The sequence below is a fragment of the Dreissena polymorpha genome, chromosome 4, assembly GCF_020536995.1.
Source record: "Dreissena polymorpha isolate Duluth1 chromosome 4, UMN_Dpol_1.0, whole genome shotgun sequence".
NCBI classification, from domain to species: Eukaryota; Metazoa; Mollusca; class Bivalvia; order Myida; family Dreissenidae; genus Dreissena; species Dreissena polymorpha.
In genome coordinates, this window is record NC_068358.1 from 129,403,573 (window position 1) to 129,429,038 (window position 25,466).

General features: G+C 35.5%; 1 protein-coding gene across 1 annotated transcript; it reads right to left on the reverse strand.

The window, feature by feature from the left end:
• Window positions 1–5,779: 5,779 nt before the first annotated feature.
• Window positions 5,780–16,719, reverse strand: LOC127876463 (uncharacterized). The gene is made up of 8 exons (XM_052421769.1): window positions 16,584–16,719; window positions 16,293–16,331; window positions 15,121–15,321; window positions 11,605–11,769; window positions 11,137–11,259; window positions 10,481–10,519; window positions 10,109–10,177; window positions 5,780–7,016 (listed from the first exon to the last, which is right to left on the reverse strand). Exons 1-8 carry the CDS (start codon window positions 16,615–16,617, stop codon window positions 6,829–6,831), a joined length of 858 nt encoding a protein of 285 aa, XP_052277729.1. The 5' UTR covers window positions 16,618–16,719; the 3' UTR covers window positions 5,780–6,828.
• Window positions 16,720–25,466: the final 8,747 nt, after the last annotated feature.

Below are 25,466 nucleotides of genomic sequence, written 5' to 3' on the forward strand. Positions count from 1 at the left end.
TAAATCGAGAAGGGGCGTGAAATGAATATTTTGTTGCAAAAGCTCTGAACGAAAGATATGCAGTTTTATTACGGAAAAAGACAAGTATATTTAAGAAGATTTACACATGGATTGCATTGTATTCCCAAAACAAAGCAAACCACTCACTGCTTTCATTATAAGTATTGCATTATAACACGTTCAATTGACGTGTGATGTTTTCAAGGCAATTTTGTAGACCTTGAAGAAGTTTTTACAGGCGCACACAAATACATCAAAAACATATTTGATGGCAAATACTATTTGGGCAGTGTCTCTTGTAAACTATAATACAAGTTTATCATATATTTTATGTTGTTTCAATTCAAAGGGTTAAGTGTCTTTTTAAGAAGTGTACATTGTATTCACTAAAATGCATCTCGTTTACAGTTAACAATTAATTGAATGATTGCATTTACGAATAACGATTATCATGTTGTGAAATAGTATGTTACCTATTTTATATTTGAAGACGATTATCGCTTATTTCCTTTAAGACAAATTACATAAATATTGTTATACTTCCCAAGTAACAACGAAAAGCATTGTATCAATTCTGAGCATTTCGACGTATCAATTTCTCGTTTTTTAGACGTTGCTCGTTTTTAGACCATGTACACTGTGTAAGTAATACTTGATTATTTATGACTTTGATTCAATACTCAGCATTTTGCCAAACCATGCGTAAAACGTTTTTAGACATACTTGTTTATTTTTAGCAGAACAGAAAAGAACAAATCTTATTTATGTTTCGCATATCACATAATGCAATGAATAAACACGTCATTCTCCTAGCAGAGCTGTCGTTCGTGCCTCAACATACGTGAATGTAATGAAACGCAGTGTAAGAGATCGCAAATACGTATGGCGACAACAGGTTGGCAAATATAAATATATCATTACTCATTCTCATGAAACATCAGTCGGAGAAAAATATTAAAATATTTGGGGGAAGGTGATCTTAGGAGTTAAATCAGCTACTGAGATGATTTGAACTTAAATATCATGTTGTAATTAACGAGTTTGAAGGTTATATTTGAGCAAATACAGAAAAAAACTAGACTTAGCAAAGAATCAATATTTCTCTGAAACGACTAAACAGTTTTATTATAACAAGAAATACAAAAATATCAAATTTTAGATACAAAAAAATAATTAATAAAGGTCTTTGAAAATATTGTAAAAAAGAACGTACGTTTTCGAACTATTTTAGTAATTTGCACTGAAATAAGTAACATATCATTAACATTATGTTATTGCGGAGACAAAAACACAACAACACACAGAATAAAAAATTAGAAAGGTAACATCAATAACAAAAAAGAACACATGTACATGAAATTACAATAAAAAGATCCGTTTTCGAACCTTTTCAGTACTCTGTATTGAAATCAATTTCGTAAAATTTATATTCAGTTATTGTCTGCATAGTCATTCGTGTTACCTAGGTTACACAGTAATGAGCACCAAAAAACCGAGCTTGTGAACAATTTTTTTTTTGTAAATGGCTTTGAACTTTATCCTCAACTCTAACAAATAACATATTAATATTATTAAATAAATTAAAACGTAAACTTGTTTGGATAAAACAAGGAGTAAATCAGCTCAATCATGTAGGTTAGTATGTATGCAATATTATGTCTTGTCTCAAGGTCTCTCCGTGGCTGACATCGAACTCAATTACTTTCAGTCTTACGTTAGACACATTGCTCAAAATACTTTCGGAATGATTATGCCCGAAATCATGATCGAATATTGGGAAAAAACCTTTTTTTCACGAGAGCTGTTTAAAAGTATAATTTCTTCGAAATACGTACACATGAATTGTGTAATACAATCAATCAAAATTGGTACATGTATTAAGTGTTGCAAAATGTAACTAGGCTAACTGCCTTTTAGAATCAAAGCGCTGAAGGTACTCAATTTGTTCGCTGTTGTATAATCTTAGACGCGACTCAGTTTTCAAAATTATGTTAAAGCTTTTTATATCGCAAGTTTGAAATGACCACAACCCATTCAAATTTATAAAGAGTGTGTCTTAAAGTACAGGTCGAGATGTGTTTTTTCAAATCATTAATAAAAAAAAGATAAATTAAGCTTCATTTTAGGAAAACAGGGCTTAATGCATATGCCTTCATTGTCATCCCAGTACCAGAAACTCTCTTTAAACGAAAAACATCACAATATCAGAAAGTGTTGTCCTTGATTAGCCTGTGCGCATTGCACAGGCTAATCAGTGTACACAGGCTAATCTTATTTGACATGCGTGAAGCCCTGTTTCCCCTGAAAGCAGCCAATATGTACAGATAACAATTATAAACACTAGACTGGCCAACGTTGTCTTACATGCTGTTTAATACTTTTGAATACATACATACTATACATTTAAACAGGCAGATGCGGAGGCTAGAGCATTCGTCGTCTGCTTAATTGTACTGCAGTTATCCATACAGGCAGTGGTTACGGTTCCTAGCGTAGTTAAGCCCATACTGATTTGCTAACGCTCACAAATAAAAATGAATAATTATACAATTGTTTTAAATGAATAACCATACACACGGTGCCTAACCAATACGGATAATACTGGCAACATTTGTACTATTCCGGATAATACGCGAAACGGCAACGGATCATATCGGAAAATAAACAAGGTAAAATGCAGGATGCACCTAGTATTGGAAGCGAAATTGGCCACAAAACCGCGTTAAAATGCCAAATACTATTGCCCACGAAGCACAATGGTATTTCAGCGAATGGTTTTCTTCAAAATTCGTTATGTAAATCAAACATTTTATCAAAACGAACGAAAACAAATGAACCATACCTACCTCATAGTCATGAAATAGTTTAAAATACTTGCTTTTTGTAACTGGAGAGAAAAAACATATAATACTTCTACTTTACATTGTTGTTATAAGCTTTCATAATTATAATGAAATTTTAGGAAATTACTGGCAACTTCAAAAATGTGAGTATTTGCGTTTTAAATGGATCTCATATTGATTTCACGGGCACCGGATAACACACGAAACCACAAAATACTGGCACCGGATAAAGTCCGGAAACACAACACTGTATAATACACGAAATCGATTGATACATGTACAGATTATTACGTGCTTTTCAGCATGTTTTATAAACAACATGTTCACATCTTATGTTCAACGTTTAATATAGTACTTGAAGTTGGTGACGAATTTTGAATTACCGGTATGGCTGCAATTTCCAGCCATGTGCTTGTAACTGAAATATATTCATAACGATATGCGTATATAGGTTTCTAGATTGTGAGAGACAAAAATCGTACCGTAATCAATAAATGCAGATATTTGTTACGCGTATTATTTCTTGTAAGAAAAACTTATGATCTTAACTTCCAGGTTATGCGCAATAGACATTAAAGCACCCATGAGATGTCATTTCGCTAGTACCACCTGTCGTATATTTAATTTCCAATTAACCGCTAGATTTATTTACATTTTACGTTGATTTTTAGGAGATGGCTGCATTAATGTAATTTGTTTGGGTGTGTATTTCTTTGTTTACAGAAATCATGCACTTGATTCACCATCGAAGTGCGGAAAACGGCAACGAAAATCTAAACGGTCCGATATAAGTAAACCCAATGAAGTCGCAAGGGGCTGTTTGCCAATACGCTGCCATCACAAATGTGATGAATCGAAGATTCTGCCACCAACCACTCGTCTAGTCATAACATTGCAGGGCAATAGGATAGTGAAAATTTTATTCTGTCAACCTAAAAAGAGACATTGAAGCTAACTTAATTAGGTTGAGTCAGTGTTCGAACCTGCAACTACCACATTAGGAGACCAAACTGTTCAACACGGAATAGAACAACTATGTTTGACACTGTAATAAACAATTTTATTAAGTACAGTGTTTTTGGTTCATTCATGCTTGCATGGTTTATATCAAAAGTTCATTACTTTACAAACACTTCAAGAATGTGTCTTTTAAAGTAATAGACAGACACGTTTGAAACGTATATCTACAAAAATTGCAATATATTTTGTACAAATCAAATTCCATAATGTTAAACTGTACCGCAAATCATAGACTTTTGCCACGAAGTGAAACTCTTTTTTTTAATCAAATCAAATCTTTGTTTCAAATAGTTTCTAAAATTAATTAAATCTATAGAGAAATGACTACGCTTTATTGAAATATTTCAGAGTTCATAACGTTAATTTTAAAATTATGTCATTTAACATTAACAGATGTCTGAAATGGTTGCAATTATGAACATTGTAAACATGACAAGATAAGGGATATCATCTATTTATGTTGATATAGTTTTAATTGATGTGAACACTGTCTACTGACAGTATTAAGCAAATAATTATGGAACTCGACAAATACAGGATTCCAATAAGTAGTACACTGTAAACCACTGTTGGCACAGCCTCACTATTTTCATAAGAGTGATAAATGATTCGGTCTACCCACATGCACATAATAAATTACATATTTTCAAACATTATTGAACTACCGGTAAATCTCTATACTTTCAGTAACATTGGCCTTGACAGACTTCAACAAAATCTATAGACAATAACAATATACAACACAAATTATAATTATGTTTTTGGTATCTACAACAAACCTTAAATTTTAATGCAAACAATGTTTTTACAAGCTAAAACAAATATCTTCCAAATATGTGGCTTACTAAATACCGTTTGTAGCCAGTTTTTGTCCTATATTTGTTGTCACATATTTTTCACTCATATAATTATTGTTGTCGACAACAATTTCAACTGAACATTCTACATGTAAACAGCTATCTTATGGTTGCTCAGTGGCTTTTTCATCTTCATGATTGTTGCAGTCCACCTCAAACAATAAATTATCCACTCCAGACTCAACATTGTATCTGTCTTCATTACTAGGGGGAACAGTTACAGATAAAAACACACAACTCTCCTGCTTCTCTTCAGTCTCTGCAGTTTCAAACCCGAAAAAACATCGGTCTGTCGTGACATTCTGTTATAAATTATCATAGTTATAGCAATTGACATGAACTAGTGTTCCAACGTCATGGGTTTGAGCCTATCAACTGGCACACTTTTCCTCCGTGGTTACTTTACACTTGCCATGGGCATAGCAGTTAATCAAAGCAGGATAACTTGTTCAAGTAAAGTTTAAAGTTAATGATAATTGTACAATTACTCAGTACACTGCTATATCCATTCCAAGAAATATCGAACAGTAACCATAAGTCCATTAAATAAACTTATCAACTGAGACTAAACTTACCATATTCTATCTCGAACTTCAAAGTAAGATGTTAGGGCACTGAAGTTTGAAACAAAAAAAAATACAGTAATGAGTGAATTATGAAATGAAAACTTTTGTATGTTAAACATACATCATGTACAAATAAAAGCGATACTTGCTATAAATTTTGATAATGAATAAGTCCAAAAACGACAAGTACCTAACTTTGTGTGCATTTGAAGAGCGCAATTGTAAACAAGGGAAGTATCACGATTGGGGAAGTATCTCTAAATCTAAACCGTAGATTACACACAACTTATTACCCCTTATATTAAATATAATAATCAATTATAATTATAATCCCACAAAAGTAAACAAAAATGGTTAAAAAAGACTAATTATACAACAATCATATTTTACAATTAACACTGCTGAACTGGTCTTAAAACTTTCTGTTTCAAATTGTTATCGCATCGTGTATATACATTTTATATTTAAACAATCTACGGGTTCTTATATCTGATAAATATTATTGCTGAATCGGACGTTCAACAATAGCACGCGTTCTACATCAGATTTTTAAGAACCAATAACATGTGTAACCTTAAATGCCTAGTTTTAATAACATTTTCAGTGTAGGGTCAAGACATCTTTCATGCGTTAAGACAGTGGTCAGGGCTGAGGGACGAGAAGTAACAAACCCATTTCATTAAACAATATAAAATCAAGAAATTCTTAAAATGATTACCATATCAGCAGAATCCAATACGTGCTATACATGTACTTAAATGCATTAGTCTCGGCTATTATCCGGTGCCTATTTCATGCATTATCCGATGCCAGCAATGGGCACATAAAATAGATGTTTTTTTCTACAAACGAAACCGTCACTCATCATGGCAATGATTTATCAATAATTATTCTGCCGTTTTCATCAGGAAACTAGCTCCTAAATTTAAATTTCGTTGTTAATATGGACCAATATCTGCATTTTACTTCCGTTTCCACAGGTTTTGTGCATAAACTGTTGGACGATATAGGTCCCCACTGCATAATGACGTTTTTGTTACTGAGCACGAGTATGCAATTTACTGAATGAATGTCTTAGTTGTTCCGTGGAATATTGGTTTGGTGAATAATGTTTACGTAAAAAATAGAATATTTAAATAAAAAAACATACCTCAAAACAGTCAAAATATTTCTGCTATGATCTGGTGCCGTTTCGGGTATTATCCGGAAACGTTCAAATGTTTCCGATATTATCCGTATTGGTTAGGCACCGTGATACAAGCGGTTGCCTCCAAGGCTATGCTATAACCGCTCAAAGCTGGTTGTGCAAGATTTATTCATTGTTTGCGTTTGTTGTGCGACTTTGCATTGTGTCTTGTGCTTTGCGCGTTGTCAAACTGCTTGCCGATCTGTTGCTTTTCATACATAAACGACATCGTGCTATATAGTAAGATGTCTTACCACGGGTGTATGGGAAGTTTCACTTGGTTTTTTCTTTAACAACGCGATATCCACTATACAAAGATAAGCAGCAATTATCAAAACAACAGTAAAGCAAAATGGTTAAGCAATACCAAATAAAGTCCATATATTTCTAGTACTGTTAAAGTCATAACACAAACAAAATATCCAAACCATCCCATTAAACAATATGTGGCTGTGTTGTATTATGCTTTCCTGTTCCATCTGGTGGGCTGTTCTTGCTGTCTGTAGATTATTCGGGGACGTTTGGGGCTTGCACACTTCGCATTCTGAATGGAATCGACACATAATGGACATTGAGCTATAACAACAATTGGGTTAACTGAAGCTGATGGAAAGAGCATATAGGTGACATTATACTTATTTCCATCTCTGTGTAATTAAATGTAAAATCCACAACTTTTACCAATAATGAATTCAACATTTTGAACGTAGAGACCCAGATTACTTGTTAATAAAGGCAATTCAAAGCTGAATTGATTTTAATAATACAATATATATGTCATCTAGTATACAATAAGGAACTCGACACAAAACAAAAGAAAATCAACTGTTCATCTTTTTTCCGCTGTTTTCAAATGAAATTAATCAGCCTCAGCGCAATATGGCGCAACTATTGTCTACAGTGTTTACATATTTCAGTGATTATGTAGTGAATACCAATGCTTACCCTATCAATATCTCAAATCTATACCAATCGTCTAAATGATAAAACTTGCATTTGAGTAAAACATGTTGATTTATTAAGAGAGTATAGTCCTACATGACTCAACTATTTCGTGTTATGTAGATTTGACACAGTAAAACCAAACAAAACGACACTACATGAAATAAATGCGCGGTCTTGGCTGATAAAAGAAATGGCATCGGATCGAATCTATATACAAATACTATTATTGAACAAAAAAGGTATGTGCCATGTTGTTTTCAACGGGAAATAACGGTATTTGAATAAAGGTTTAATTTATTTATCAATACAATTAGTCCACCCAACTCCTAGCCCGGACTGAAGAAATGCAAGATATGGCTTAACAACAACTGATTATCCCCACGCTTTTTGAAAAGCGTGGATATATTGTGGTTATCTCCGGCGTCTGTCCGTCTGTCTGTCCGTCCGTCTTGGCCACTATCTCCTCCTTCACTATAAGCACTAGAACATTGAAACTCACACACATGGTAGCTATGAGCATATGTGCGACCCTGCACTATTTGGAATTTTGATCTGAGCCTTGGGGCAAAATTTATTGGGGTTGGAGTGGGGCCGGATCAGAGATTTTCCTGCGACCGCGAATCGAAAAAGGCTCATAACTACTGTGTCCCATCAGATATTGCTTTCATATTTGGTATGCATGTGTATCTAGACAACACCTATCCCTGTGCATACAATGTTTTACCCCTGTGACCTTGACCTTGAACTTGAGGGTCAGATATAAGGTTTTGAAATCTGCGACCGCGATTCGAAAAAGGCTCATAACTACTGTGTCCCTTCAGATATTGCAATCATATTTGGTATGCATGTGTATCTAGACAACACCTATCCATGCGCATAAAAAAAATTCCATTATGACCTTGACCTTGAACTTGGGGTCAGTTTTCAGGTTACGAAATCTGCGACCGCGATTCGAAAAAGGTTCATTACTACAGTGTCCCTTTAGATATTGCTTTCATATTTGGTATGCATGTGTATCTGGACAAGACCTTTCCATGCGCATGAAATTTTTTACCACTGTGACCTTGACCTTGAACTTAGGGTCCGCGTTTAGATTTTGAAATCTATTATGTGGTTATCTCCGCCGTCTGTCTGTCCGTCCGTCCTGGCCACTATCTCCTCCTACACTATTAGCACAAGAACCTTGAAACTTAAACGCATGGTAGCTATGAGCATACCGTATGTGCCACAGTGCACTATTTTAAATTTTGATCTAACCCTTGGGTCAAAAGTTATGTGGGTTGGGGTGGGGCCGGGTCAGAGATTTTCACTCATTTGTTTAGGTTATTTTACATAAACTTCTTTATTTCTTCGCCCATTTACTTCAAATTGATACTGAACATTTCTTATGACAATACGGTCAATCTCAACTATGCATGGCCTCATTACCAACCCTGGGGCGCCCCTGGGTCAAACATGCGGCGTGGGGATACGCGTCGGCCTCTGCCGCGCCATTTCTAGTTTTTGTTTAAGCTTCTCAAACATAGTAATGCAAATAAATTTAAGCCAATAATACAAACAACTCAATCTATAGAATCTCCCGAATCTACCTCGAAAAAAGTTTTGTTTTGAGGAACCACCTCGTTTTTTATTTCAATTATCTTATCCAATATAATTCCACAAATAATTTCTTTGGAAAGTCTTATTTAAAGGCCCGAAGTACATGATAAACCGCTTCGAACTTATAAAAAGTATATGCGAACCCCGGACGAACGTTTTACCGTATTCTAAGTTTTTGATCTTTACCCGATTTGCCTCAAATGCAACCCTTATGCTATCTCTGCATGTACAAACGTTTGGTGCAATACTTCCATTTAAACTGAAGTAATATTGACTGGAAAACATTTTTATTTTTTAATTAGCATTTACCTTGACCGTTACCGTGACCCTATTACAACCAAATAAAATCCCTTACTATGTTTTCATGCTATCTAGCTATCTCTAAAGTTTTATCCGGATTGGTCAACAGAAAAAATATAGTTATGAAAACGACCTGAATCGAATTAGGCTTCAGCTTTACCAAAACAAGATCAAGAGTACAGTAGCCATTTCAAACCGTCAACAATTTATTTTTTTTTGAAGCTAAACATGTACATGCAAATAAAAAACGCATTTTGATAAAAACAGTTTTACTTTTTATTAAAATATTACGCATTTATTCATTGGAATTGATGAAAATGGTTCAGCGACATCTTACAAGCAAAAATATTAATGGTTACATGGGACTGACAAAGCGAAACCTACCGTGTACGTATAATCAATCATTAATAGTTTATATTTGACATACACATTACAACAAAGTGTCTTTAATGGATAACGTTTTTCCAATAATATGTTTATGTATATTTAATATAAATACGCAAGTTATTCAAAAGAAATATAAAATAAGATTTTTTTTTGTAGCAGAACACGGTCTCACATCGTACTATATGTTGGTGTTTCTTTCTTCAAATTTTTAAAACATTCAATTATACTTGCATGATATCCAAATTTATATTAAAACAACAACAAAAATCGTTTGAATATTGACATTCTAAGTTGTTTGTATGTTTAAACGTTATTTTTTGTTAAAACCGAGGAGACATGTTATATTTGAGTATGCGTATTAGGTAACTGTTTTTAAAGCATAGGCATGTGCGGTACATTACGTACGTTTCAGTGAGATTTGAAGGAAAGCCTGAGGGAACTTTCCATTTTTCATTCGCAGTGAATTGTGCCGGTCTGAAACAATGAAATCGTCACGTACTAAATTGACTTGCTGACAGTTTGGCAATTGTCATTAAAAGCAATGCATGCATTATATTTAATCAAGAAATATAATACTACTGATAAACTGTTAAAATATACATTCGTGTATTGATACTCATCAATCGAACTGATTTAAGTCATAGAGGCCATGGATTCGAAATTCCGGTCTCTTTATAACCCTTTGCCAGCTAATTGTCCTTTTGCTTTGTTTACTACATTTGCTTTAATCTGCATATATAATTCCAACACGATAAATAGAAGAAGTAAGATACTGACTCAGACTTGGGGGAAGAAACATCTCCGCACACAATGTTTCTGAAATAATGTTATATGTAATAACATATAGCTATGCTACTGAAGAAAAAACCCTGGCACATGTGTTATTACATGTATTTAACTAATTGTTCAATTACTTGATAAAAACTTACGGGACTGCATATGCAAGTTAATCAATATTGAGACGTATACTGTACTTGTAAATGCGTATACACTGAAATTGTTTTTGTGTGTAATAAAAATACACGTAGTTTTAATTACAATCTTCTGGACCACAGAAGACACGTGAATTCTTAATGCACACATTTAATAAAATATTTGTTTAGAAATAATGCATACTTACTTCTTAGGCGTGTATCTACATGCGCAAATAATAACGATAATGAAAAATGGTGATGCCAAGGTCACACCCAAGCCTATAGCTACCCCTTCACTTTTGGAACAGTGACAATTTGAATTTGAAATGTAAAAGTACTGCTGTCATAAAAAACGTTTTTATATTTTTTATAAACTGCGCTAAGCATATTTGTAATACAATGAATAAGAACAAAATATGATACAATATAAAAAAGTCCATGTATAACGAATAAAAAAAATATTCTTTGTACAAATTAGCAAAACGTTGATACCGGTAGATACAAATTGAAGAACTTTACCTCCGGATTGCTTTGAAGTCTCATGATAATATTCCGCTGTTTTGACTTTTGTAGCAGTTTGTTTGGTTGTTGTTGTCGCAGCTGGTGTAGTTGTTGTTGTTGTAACTTTACTCAAGTCAACATCTGAAAGCAGATATTTGATGAGAAATATATTTGAGAATTTTAATTGATGGTCCTCTATTATTCAGATACGTTGTGTATGCATATTTGTCCAGGGTTGCAATGTTAACCTGACAACTTAATCGTACCTATAAATTGTCTTTGTAATACATTTTGTGTGTACTAAAATAAACTCATTCCATGTATTGCCAATGATATTTATGGACCAATGCGATAAGTTAGTAATTGGTCCGTGTATTGAACAAACACAAATATCCCAGGCATACGGTAACTGCAATATTTGCAGTTATTTTTATTTCCGAATGGTATATTTAACATGCCGATGCTCTCGAAATACTGCGACTTTACCTACACAGAACCTCTGGTCCGCGTACGGCAAAGCCCAGAAGCAGTAGACGTAGTAATAACCCCAGTTCTTGGCCAGCACGGTGTAGGTGTTCGCGCATGCGTCGAAGAAGTCTTTCACACATGCAGTTTGGTTGACATAGCCATCACCTAACTTTAGCGTTGATCCTGATTATATTTATCCGGGCTATAATTGTGTTACATGTGCACAATATTGGTGTGGCATGACGATAATACAGATAAAGTAAAAAGTATCGATTGAAGATAACAGGTACCGGTAGCATTAACACGTTTTATTACACCCCCGCCTCCCCGCCACCGCCACCCCGACCTCACTCATGAGTACATGACCCCAGGTCTTTTGGGTGGTTTGCTTTGTGTTAATAATGTTAAGACCAAATGTCTATAATGGCATTGTCAAGAAAATACAAATTGACAAAAAATATCCGTTCATATTCATTGTATAGAAACTTTGAAAGTTTATGTAACAACGAGATCACCCGTGTTTTAAGATTAAGTCTCAAAATTGGTGTCACCAACAAAACTTCACGCCTCTCGCAAAAACGCATTAAAACAAGATTTGAAACATTTCCACGCATCATTTATGACAAAAAATGACACTTTTAAATGGAAATAAATGTGTTCCTTCTTCCCAGTTACTTATTCGAATACGGAATAAGGAACATTACTCACAGTGTATAAACCAATTTTATCATCCCCAGATGTTGCGATGTGATTGCCATGGCGAAATGAATATTTTGGCATACGTGCGTTGCTAGAAAGGTAAATTTGTTTCCTTTTTTGTTATTATGATGGTCTTCAAACAGTGATTAATTATCAAATTTGAATACAAATTTTTCGGACATGCTGATATGCATTGTATATATTGAAATAAGGATGAAATGCGTTACTAATCACCGAACATCTCGTCAAATTGTCATGATCTAATTTTGAAATCTTTTTTGTACTGGCGTTTTAACAAATAACAAGAACTATTTATGCATTAGATTTAAGATTAAGAATGTGCACTTTCGATCATTACAATGTCTTTATGGATTCTTTCTTACATCAGATATATGCATTTTATACTAACACGTGTGCTTCGACTTCTGTATCAATTATTGCATAAACTGAATCAATCATGTGTATGATTATAGGGATTATTATGTATCAATTATTGGGATTTTCAATATGTGATTGAAGTTAACTTGTCATCATTTCGTCCTCCTAATTGTTTTAAACACCTACGAACCAGTTTCATTCACTTCATTGATTACCTATGCTTAACATTGGCTGTTAGTCTTGGTAAGAAACAACGTTAGAATGATAGATAGCTGGCACACACATGCATTCACAAGTGTTGGTTAATAAAAGTGAAGAGACTGTGGAGATTTTGTAATACTCTTTTCGGTTTAACGAATATAATTTGCAGGTATTTATGTCCGTTATTTATTTCAAATTTATTTCAGCTGAAACTTCGTTCTATATTAATATGCATTCATGATATAGCCACTGTTTAGCCATTGTGCATAAAACAGATAAAATACAAGACTTAATCAATTATTGTTAATAACAATAAATGATACAAAATCGGCAAAATCGGCATAGATTTATCGCAATAACTGATACAGAATGCATATAGTGTAATCGCAATAAATGATACAGCATCACTGCAATATATGATACAGTCATTTTAAAAACCATCTTGTAAATTTTAATCAATATCTTAGTATATTCAAAATGCCGATAGATTATATGTATCATAACAGTTATTTGACTTCAATTGCAATATATTACATACACAAATATGTATAATTCGGAACAGATTTTAGACAAAAAAAATGATATTTTGGCATAGAGAAACATGTGTTTTCCAGTTTTCTTCTGTGATTTTCAATGTTTATATAAACAACAACTTCTTCGAAGCGGATTTATACGTTCTCAAGGGAAACTTAATTATCAACGACATCTAAAGAACAAAGTTTACTTACTTTGTTGCAGTATTACTCCATTGATTTGTATCAAAATTAAAAACCGTATGTAAATATTGCCGTTACGCCATGGCAATCACATCGCAACATCCGGGGATGATACAATTGGTTTATACACTGTGATTACTTGTTCTTTATCTACGTGAAACATATCTTATATAAACTATTTTAGAAATCAAATACATATAATTCTCAAGTAAATCGAAACAAATCTAAATGTGATTTAAATCAAAAATCAATCCACGCATAGAAGTTACCTATTCCTTATTCAAACCGAATAAGCATATGTTGCTTTGTAACGTTTACTACATAAAAGTGACTAATTAATACGAAAAATACATTTAGTCGACAATATAAATTGTAAATCCAGCTACTAGTTGTTATACCGAACTGGCATTTTCTACTTTGAATCTTAACTTAACATCAGCGAAACTTACGAGCTATACAATAATTTTACAAATGCATTCTAGCACAGGCCTTCTTATTTTTTTTATTTAACCTTTAGTTCCCCTTTCTTTGCTGGATAAGAAAAAATCGTTTTCTTTGCTTGACATACACTTTATTTGGTCGAATAGTCGAATTTTCGTTAGTTGTCAGCACGAGTTGCTCATTCGATTAGAATGAGGAATAGGAAACATTTAGTTTTTATTTGCTTAAGAATTATCTGTTTTACTTATTTTTAAAACGTTATCTCAAACATGTTAATTTTAAATAATGAACTGTTCCTTATTCCTGAATCGAATTAGAAAAAAAGGAACTATGCACAAAGAACCAACTGACTCTCAATCAAAATTAAATTATTTTAAAATTGTTTGTTCGAATTAAGTTTTGTCGTCTACCGTATTCATATTTATAGAATTTTGAAATGCTTATTCTGATAATCCTGTTTAAATGGAGTGTGTGTATTATACTGCCATAACCAACGGAAACGTGTGCATTTCGATGCAGGCTGTTCGAAATGAGAATGATTTTATTTCATTTACATTTTATGAGAGAAATATGAAAAGCAGTGGCAGTTTTTAATACATGTATTTGACCAAATGAAGCGGGTATTTTGTTGTTACAGGGTTTTTAAATGCACGTTGGTAAGACATGGCACGATTAAGTGCTGACACCTTAAATTGTGTGTATTGAACATAAGAAAACAGGCGATATCGGTGTTCAACAATATTTTAAGATTCATCGATATACAAATAGTACGTAACAAACCTGACATATCTATCATGAATATAAACCGGGATTCTTGCGAAGTGGCATTTCTTGTCGATATCATAAAAGAATATTGGTCTAAACATATATCTACACAAACCAAATCCACAAAGGAACTTAATGGTCATTGGTTGGGGTCAGGAAGGGCGTAGGGTTCTGTGGCGGATGTTTCAATGTTTTATGATACCGCTGCATGTTTTGAAGATGTGAACTAGATCACACATCGCATGGATTTGTTCGGTTAACACAGACGCAAAGATTCATGAACAAAAGAAGAATCACGTTGTGACTTTTATGAGTGTAAACAAGAAATACCGACCATTAATCCAACTGGGAAACTTGGTTCCACAATTGCCGTTTTCCACAACCGCTGAGGTCAACGGAAAGTCCGAGATGTACCACAGCCCGAACCTCAGTTTGTAAACATCTTGCGAGTATGCCCCAGTTTCAATCTTTATGCTCGGGTGACGTGTGTCCATATCCGGTATCTCAAGGGGACCATTGTAGCGGTAACAGGGATCTGTAGAAATTCATCGAACATTGTATTATGTTTCCAAAGTTTGAATACGTTTGTAAATTATATATATATATATATATATATGGGTATCTATATATATATATATATAGATAGACAGACAGACAGACAGACAGACAGACAGACAGACAGACAGACAGACAGACAGACAGACAGACAGACAGAACAGACAGACAGACAGACAGACAGACAGACAGACAGACAGACAGACAGACAGACAGACAGACAGACAGACAGACAGACAGACAGACAGACAGACAGACCAGACAGACAGACAGACAGACAGACAGACAGACAGACAGACAGACAGACAGACAGACAGACAGACAGACAGACAGACAGACAGACAGACAGACAGACAGACAGACAGACAGACAGACAGACAGACAGACAGACAGACAGACAGACAGACAGACAGACAGACAGACAGACAGACAGACAGACAGACAGACAGACAGACAGACAGACAGACAGACAGACAGACAGACAGACAGACAGACAGACAGACAGACAGACAGACAGACAGACAGACAGACAGACAGACAGACAGACAGACAGACAGACAGACAGAGACAGACAGACAGACAGACAGACAGACAGACAGACAGACAGACAGACAGACAGACAGACAGACAGACAGACAGACAGACAGACAGACAGACAGACAGACAGACAGACAGACAGACAGACCAGACAGACAGACAGACAGACAGACAGACAGACAGACAGACAGACCAGACAGACAGACAGACAGACAGACAGACAGACAGACAGACAGACAGACAGACAGACAGACAGACAGACAGACAGACAGACAGACAGACAGATAGATAAATATGTGCCTTTTAAAACCGTGTATATGCCACATTTAGATGTTGATCAAATGACTATACTTCACATGTTTATATCTGTTATTAAATGTTTAATGAATATAACAATTTGAAAACTACAAATACCTTCTATTGTCGGACAAAGTACGCTGTATGCCGCTGCAACTATAAGAAAAGTATAAACTATAGCATAAACGTGCTTTAACAATCACTGGTACTGTTATTCCAGTTTTCATGTAACACACTTCGTTATTGGTAGGTATCATATAATAACATATTGTTATCAAAAGTGCATTAGTACAATTTTATGAACGTTTGCGCATATATGTATTATAGGTATCTATACGCACTACTAAAAAAGAACATACTGTTATACACTGGTACTTAAGTTATATACATATCTAGTAATACAATTACCTGTAACTTTCAATACAATTGCTATCCAAAGCATTGTTATCCCTTCACATTGAGAATTATATTGTATACAATTTAAAATATTGCACTGAGTAATGAAAAACCAGTATATTTAGGTTAAATATAAATAAACCTCTCCGGTAGTTTGACAACAAATAATGTTTTCAGTATAAAACGCGTCTGCAGTCGTCTATTGACTTAAAATAATACATGTTCTTGTTACCGATCGATAGCTATTTGGTTTCAATTCAAAAACAGTTATTTTGCGTGTTATGCGTGGTCTTGGATGAACCGATTTCCCCGTTACCCGACATGCGTTCATTGAATGAGCTATTCAGCCAACTTGAAAGATTGTTCATATAGCTGTTCCATTTATATCTTTGAAGTTGCTACGTTATTGATTGGGAAAAAAGCAAAATGAATTTTAATTCCAGAAAACAAGATTTATACAATAGAACTGACCCAAATTACATGTTTGACCCATTTCTCAAATTTTTAAATAGCATGGTATATTCATTTTGTCGTATACTTTTAAATAAATTTCAAAAGCGACTCAATGCGTTTTTAGTTATTTATAACTCTTAGGGTGTTGTTGTCACGTAACAAAGTGGGCGCACATGATTGCATATTGTATGTGTGGCCGGATTCAAAGTAAACTAATAATAATTAATATATACAAAACAACAACACTCAAGTTTAGACTGATTAAAGCTTGTTATAACCCCGATCTGAAATAAATTTAAATAGCGAAATTAAATTACAATTTTACTTCTACTACTACTACTACTACTACTACTACTACTACTACTACTACTACTACTACTACTACGACTACTTCTTCTTCTTCTACTACTACTACTACGCTAGCTACGACTACTACGACTACCGACGAGTAACACGACTACAACTATACGACTACGACGACGACGACGACGACGACGACGACGACGACGACTTACGAGGACGACGACGACAAGACGAAAGACGAGGCCAACGGCGACAGACGACGACGACGACGACGACGACGAAAACGATCGACGGCGACGACAACGACGACGACGACGACGACGACGAGACGACGACGATCAGACGACTACGACGGACGGACGAGACACCCGACGTACGACGACGGCGAAGACGACTACTACTACTACTACTACTACTACTTCTACTATTACTACTACTACTACTACCTACTACTACTACTACATACTACTAATAATATAATAATAATAATAATACTATAATAATTATTATAATAACAATAATTATAATAATAATAATAATAATAACCTTACTTTTAAAAAAACTGTAGAAATACTATTTGGCATAATATCCAAAACAGTTATTTAAAGTCAATGCCAATTTGAGGAGGACTTTCTACAAAAAGTCGTTTAGCTCAATAGTATTTGTATTATTAGAAGACATTGATAAGCGCTTATTTGACTGCATTGGAGGATTATCGTACTTCTCAGATAGCAAACCAGTGTTTTAGCGTTATCTATATTTGCCGTGACAACTGTGACGTAGCAGCTTTATGGTTCCCACAAAGTTTCTTTTAATTTCGATTAAATTTAACGTTCCTGTGCGCTTGTTTATACTCCAAAGTTCTGCCTGTAGTTTTAGTTTAGTATTATAACACTTATTTTGATCAATATGAGACAACATAAATTCCAGTAAAGATATGGAAATTGTTTCTGAAACAAAAGGTTTGTTTTTTGGCAAATATATCAAGAGTTTCATAGAACCATGATGACAGTTGTTTTGATTAAAATATGTTTTCATGTGAGTTAAATTGAAAAATTAATAACGCTAAAAAGAACTCCAATCATTTGGAAATGATTAGCATATGTTTGTGCCAAACAGAAGCATTGATTGGTTGGTAATTGCACTTAATCTTTTATGCAAATTATACTCTGACAAATAGGCGTGTAATACTGTCCTGTAAATAATGTTAAGCATAAACACGATGTTGATATTGCAGACAGGTTTTTGAAGTGTCTGGGAAACATGTGTATGTGTGCTCGAGGAAATAATGTTTACCATATGTTGGTTTCTTATGTATAACAATTATTCAGATTACATTTAAGAATATCAGCAAAAACATCACGAGCTACAGATACTCCAACAATCATGTGTATATTATTCTTTAATTTAAAAAACAAACATCAAACAAACCAATTTTCATCTCATTTAGTGTCATGTATATCGGAAATACATTGACTAATACGATATATCTATAAGTACATTTGGGTTACGAAACCCATTTTACAGACCATCTAATGAATAAGTGAATATTTAGAATCATCAACACATATCCATTGACCGGTTTGGCCGTTGGTTGGAAATGAGGGACGACGGTACAGAAATCATCTTCCAGTCAGGTCTATTGTGTGCTGCTGAGGTATTTCATCCATGGGAAGGGTTTCCACTCTTCAACATTGTCCATCCAATTTTTTCTCTGACGGCCTCTACGTCTATCTCCCTCTAGCGTGCCCTGAAGAACAATATTGCATAGAGAGTCGTGCCTGGTGAAGTTTCCAAACCAAGCCAGATTTCGTCGTTTGACGGTCGCCAGTAGGGGCTCTTGTGGACCAACAGGTGTTGCAGTCATGTTCCGGACGTACTCGTTGGTCTTGTGCTCCGTGTAGGAGATGCGGAGCAGTTTTCGGAAACATTTATGTCCAAATGCCTGTTTCCTGCGCTCTGTGCCCGCGTGAAGCGTCCAGGTCTCGCAGCCGTAGAGTGGGATGGAGACTACGAGGGACTAGTAGAGCCTATAACTGGTGGGGAAGCTGATGGAACTGCTTGTCCACAATCTTCACAGTCTGGCCATCGCTGCGTTCGACATGGCAATTCTTATTCGGACCTCTGCGGTACTTGTACCATCCTTGGACATGGTTTCTCCCAAGCACTTGAAGCTGGAAACTTCTTCTAGCTTCTCGCCGTTCATGGTGATGTCTACACTGGTGTTGGTCGTGCTGTTCACCATGATCTTGGACTTCTACGTGCTGACCTCATTCCCGTATGCTCCTGTTCTTTCATAGAGTCTGTTGGTTAGATCTTGAAGTTCACTACTGGTGCCACCCATGAGGTCAATGGCATCAGCTAATCTCAAGTTGGGGATAGGTCTTCCACCGATGGAGTTAGAGGTGTGGTGGTCACATAGAGTCTCCTGTATTATCTTCTCAAAGAAAATGTTGAAGAGGACGGGAGAGAGCAGACATCCTTGACCGACGCCCACTGATGTCCTAAAGAAGTTCCCCGCTGCTGTCGTTTCCGTAGAGGTCTTGAATGACTTTCACCGGCCCTTCTTCAATGTTGAATCCTCTCATAACATGCCCTAGGCCATCATGCCACACGTGTTCGAAAGCTTTCTTGAAGTCAAGCAAGTTATGGAAGAGCTCTTGTTGGTGTTGCAGGTGTTTCTCAATGATAACTCTGCATTGAAGATCTGTTCCACTGAGCTCCGCCCAGCTTTGAATCCAGCCTGCTCTTCGGCTAGCAATTGCTCGGCCTTACTTTTCAATCGATTAAGAATGATGCGTAACATGTCTTTGCTGGGTTGACTGATGAGGCTAATTGTGCTGTAATTCTTGCATAACTTGAGATTGCCCTTTTCGGTAGGGGTATGACAAGTTACTGGTTTCACTCCTTGGGCCACTTTTTCTCCTCACAGATCTGTTGACATAGTACCGTAATTGCTGCAGTAGTTGCCTCTCCTCCGTGCTTTATCAGCTCGGAAGGGACATTGTCCGCTCAAGGAGATTTTCCTGCCTTAAGACTTCACACTGCCTCCTCCACCTCTTCTTTAAGTATAGAAGGACTTTCATCGTCCGCTTCTGGTCTGGGATCGTTCTGAAGGAGACCAGAGTATGTTTGAAGCGGGTAATTGTACAGGTCACTGCCGTTTTCAGTCCACCTGTTTAGGACTGTGGCACTCTCGGTAAGGAGATTACCGACAGCGTCTGATATAAGACTGGCCATGGGCTGACTGGTCTTCGTGTGGGTATTGAGGGTGCTGTAGGCCTTCTTACTGCTGCCTGCGGTCATCTCTGTGTCGATGATAGTACATTTTACCTACATCCATTCCTCCTTGGCCTCGTCCATCTTCTCCCTAACCTCCCTGTTCTCTTTCTGGTAATTTGCTCTAAAATCCAGGCTGGTATACTTATCATGCCTCAGCTCTCTTCTTATGATTTCGGTCGTCACCCATGACTTGTTTTTCCTTCTCTGTTTCCCAAGCAATTCTCCTGCCGATGACAGTAGGACATCAATGATGTTCAGGGCTGCAAACTTGCCATCTATCTGTGCTTGAAATTCCTCTGCTATAACTGGATCTTTCAATACCTGCAAGTCAAATCTAACGCGAGGGTTCTTTGTGAGGCCCTTGTCTTTAACTTCAGCTTGATGGTGGTGAGAACTAAGTCATGGTCACTGCCGATGTCTGCACCAGGAAACATTCTTGTGTTCGCCTTGTTGGTGCTGGACTTAAGCCGTTGTGGCGCCAGTATGAAATCGATCCGTTTGTGCACTTGCCAGTTTTGAGCATGCCAGGTCAATGTTCTGGACGGTTTGTGTGGGTGCAGCGTGTTGGCCAATGTGAGTTGGTCGCTTCTGGCGAACCTAAGAAGTCTCAAACCCCTGTCGTTGGTCTCTTCTTAGCTATATCTACCTACTGTCCCTGACCAGTCTAAGTAAGCGTTTGGTCCAACCTTGGCGTTCCAGTCGCCTTGGACAATGAGGAGTTCTTTCTTTGAGACCTTGACTGTGATGCGCTCTAATTCTTGATAGAACCGTTTAAAATCCTCGTCTTTGTAGTTAACTGTTGGTGCGTAGACCTGGATGAGTGTGATATTGTGAAGTTTCGCTGATATACGAATGTTAAAGAGTCTGCTTCAGACTGGGAGGCAACTGATGACGCTATTGACTACCTCCTTTCTAACGATGAAAGCAACCCCGTGGAGATGTATAGAATTCTCACCGCTTAACCATATCTTATGTCCTTCGTCTGTTGCTGTTTCTCCGAATCCTACCAACCTAATCTCGGCTAGTCTGATGATGTCCCAGCGGTAGCGCCTCAGCTCATGCGTCAGTTCTTGAACCTTGCCACACGCATTGCGTGTTCTTACGTTCAATGTTCATATGGTTGTTCCATTTGTCGCCAACTTGATCGATGGATTAGCTCGAGAAGCCACCCTGGAGACTGGCGGTGGAGTGCGCGGTCGTTGTTTTCCGGGCCCCGATCAATCCGGCGTTGTATTCTGTTGTTTTGTCATTGTCATTTCCTTTCATTGGGCTTTAGGCAATCTTGACGACGCCCGTCTCCTCTCCAAGAATGTGCAACTGGTCGTTAGAAACGTGTCAGTCCCCTCACTTCGTTTTTCCCGCCAACAGAATCGGGTACCAGGGCGTGGTTGGGTAATATGTCTCGAACCAGAAGTGAGAGTTGAGTGTCAGGTGAGAACCAGTTGTGCCTGACTTCCCGAGGTCACTACTGCCAAGCGATAAAGTACTAACTCTACGCCAAACACCACAAACAACACTGGTGTTATAAAGCATTTAAATAGATATTTCTGCCGCGAATTCGAAAATATAAATAAATGATTAATTATTTTTAAAAAAATACATAAATAAGAATAAAAATACAAGATAAAATTTAAATTAAAATAAATAGCGTTTTCCAATTATGTTCATATCGTCTGCATTTTCCAACTTTATCTATATCGCCTGCTTTTATCGTCTGCGTTTCAAAAAAACCCACACCTGACGCTCGCTTAAAACTCATTCACAGTATGGCGCACCATGAGTGATTATTCCGCGTACTTAATACATACAAGAAATTGTGCAAAATCGATAATATACCTACACTGATTTATTTTTGACAAAAAATATCTGTATTCAGGTTGTTGAAATTCGAAACCATTGTTTAATAATCCTTTCTTCTTTATGTTCATTCATGAGCATTCAACTACCGAACATGTCAATACAAATCGTTTAAACTATTAGACTATAAAGTTGCTGTTCATTCAATTGTGTATTTCGATTGAATAAAAAAAAGCATTTCTAATTAAAATATTCTTGGCAAACTGATTTAATTGGTTAATATTGCTGAAATCGCGTGAATTACTGCTTTTCATTTTGTAATTGGTTCGTTTTATTATTGAATCAACTATAAAGTTTCGGATTCTCTCTGAAGACGTCTGAAAATGTATTAGCATTGAAACTAGAGGTAAGTGTTACCAAATTATTTTAATGTTAGTAAGGCATTCTAATTATCTTACTTCTATCCGTGGAATATACTATTACGTTCTCTTTTTAAAAAATGTAAGACTTCTTTAAGCATTCAACCCCGCCGAGATTGTTCATTTTATTTAATAAACAACTCTTATTTTTACTTACATTATACTAAGTGGCGTGTAGAAATCAATCCACTACTGGCTAATGCTCATCTCACCAAAGTGTGTTTACTTATAAAAATCACCATGTTTATTGTCTTCAATTTTTGTTTTCTTCCACGATGAATTAAAAATCTGAACGTGGCATACACGAAACATTTGTTCATTGGCCAACTTCGTGCTTCATTTTAAAACAGTTGATGTAAGCAGGGCATTCTTTGTAGATAAATATTTGATTAACTAACAAAGGAACAGTCTATGCATCAAAGAAGTTATACTTAACATTCTAAGTCAATATCCGGCGAAAAGTAAAAGAACAATGTATCACAATTAGATGATGTCACACTCTTTTAATTCACTGACACTATTTTCAATCGGTAAATTGTTCATCAAAAACACTTCATTTACAGATTCGCCTTACCCGTGAAATATTAAAAGGCATATCAAAATATGCCGCCATTTTTTTGTTTTAATTAAGTTAAACATATTATACCATTTATTAATACATACTGGCGAGGAATTGTGTTTGGAGATTATATCATTTATAGGTTTTGTACCCTTTGCATTTACTAAGATGGGCCTTAGAATTGTGGGAATAAACGGCTTCGTAAAGCAGATGTTAGTAGAGCATGTATTCACATTATGTTTAAATAAACCATCTACACACACAAATTACGTTGTAATTTTAACTGCGTTTCAAAATGCCTAGACACTCGCCTCCTTGTACTGAGTGAATGAATCCCGTGACGTCATGTGAGCAGGCAAACGCTTGCATTTTGGCGATTTGTTTTGTATTCAGTAAAATACAATAGAAACGATGTTTTAGATAAATAACCTACGGCTATTATTCTTATACGGCACATTTATTTGAAATGTATTCATTCAAAGTATTCAATGCATGTATATATTAAACTTTTAAAACAAATACATTAGGACAATGCTACGTGTATCGAGTTAAATATTCTATAAGTCTTAATTGACTTTTACCTTTAACCGAAAGTGAAAAGCCAAAACGTAGTCCGCTATTTACATGAAGTAGAAGTGTCAAGGAAGGTAGGTATGTAAAGCACAAGTAAACATGACATAGAGATTCCTTCTTTAATATCATTTAGCTGTAAGATTTATGGCAATCTTGCTACAGTACGACAATGTCATCTGAGAAAGTAAGCGCCTTTTTTAGAATTAATAGACGAGGTTTGACATTAACCGTAGTCCGATTGTCAGGGAAACCTAAAATAAAGGTCCGGACAAGTAAATATAATCTGTTGGTCCGACGGAACAAGTAAAAACATTTAAGGTTTTCTTTTTCTCTAATAAACAAGCGAAACATCCAGTTATTTGGCTGGTATTCACACACGAAAATTGATGTTGACATTACAACGAAAAATCGACAAGTATTCAGATACACACTGCTTTGTGCTGTAAACAAGGGAGTAAAGGCGCATACTTCAATTCACAACACTGTTGCGGTTAGTGCCCGTATATTTTTTTAATTTGCTGTAAAAATGTTAATAGTCACACGGCTCTTGAATCATTATTGTGACTCTATATGTGAGTATACTGGCAGTTTACAATATTAGTCAGTTTACATCGTTGGTTTATTTTAAATATACTGAACGTTTTAGAGGCACCACAAGGATTCAATTTTCCAGGCCTGTAATGCTACTATATATATATACGTTGTAAAAGTATTGAAATTTTAAATAGTATATTTCCGTTAGTGTTAAGGTCAGGACAAGTGACATTTTGGTAAGAACAAGTGGACATTTATGGCACTAGTTCGACTGGAAAGTGGATTACAAAGTTAATGTCGAATATTGGTACTACATAAATGACAGTCAGCACCTGATATTTAGAAAACTGACATAAGAATTTCTCTTTTACACGATATATTCAGTAAAAAAAGTAAGAGGTGGAAAGAGAAGAGGTTTACAAAATATTGTTAAGTTTTAATTTTGTGAACATAAATCGTAATAAAGCCATACATATTTTATAGTAGCAATTAACAATATAAGTTAACCCTTATATGTTATAATATACTACCCATGTGGGCTCTGTAAACATTTTCTTAAACATAGGCGAACGATATACATGCAAATAAAATATTGATTGTATATTTGAAGTTCACATTATTTATATATGGTATGCACATTTATTATTTGGAATACTAGCATCAAATGAAATGATTTGTAAAACGTTCAGATCTACCTTTTCTCCCAGAACTGTCATTTGATCTGATGCAGGTCGGCAACCGGTGTGCCCTGACTCTCTCTGGTTTTTCTTGTAGTTTGCCTTTCTAACCATTTGTAAACGTTTATTAATATTATTTGTATCAATACTTAACATACTTGTTACAATCATATAAACAATAAACAAGTTATTTAGACTCACCAAAATTAAATGGGTGTTCCTCATTTGTGCAAATATTAAAAATCTGGAAAATGTAACTTAAAACAAAAATAATTGACATAAAATACACTATTACTCT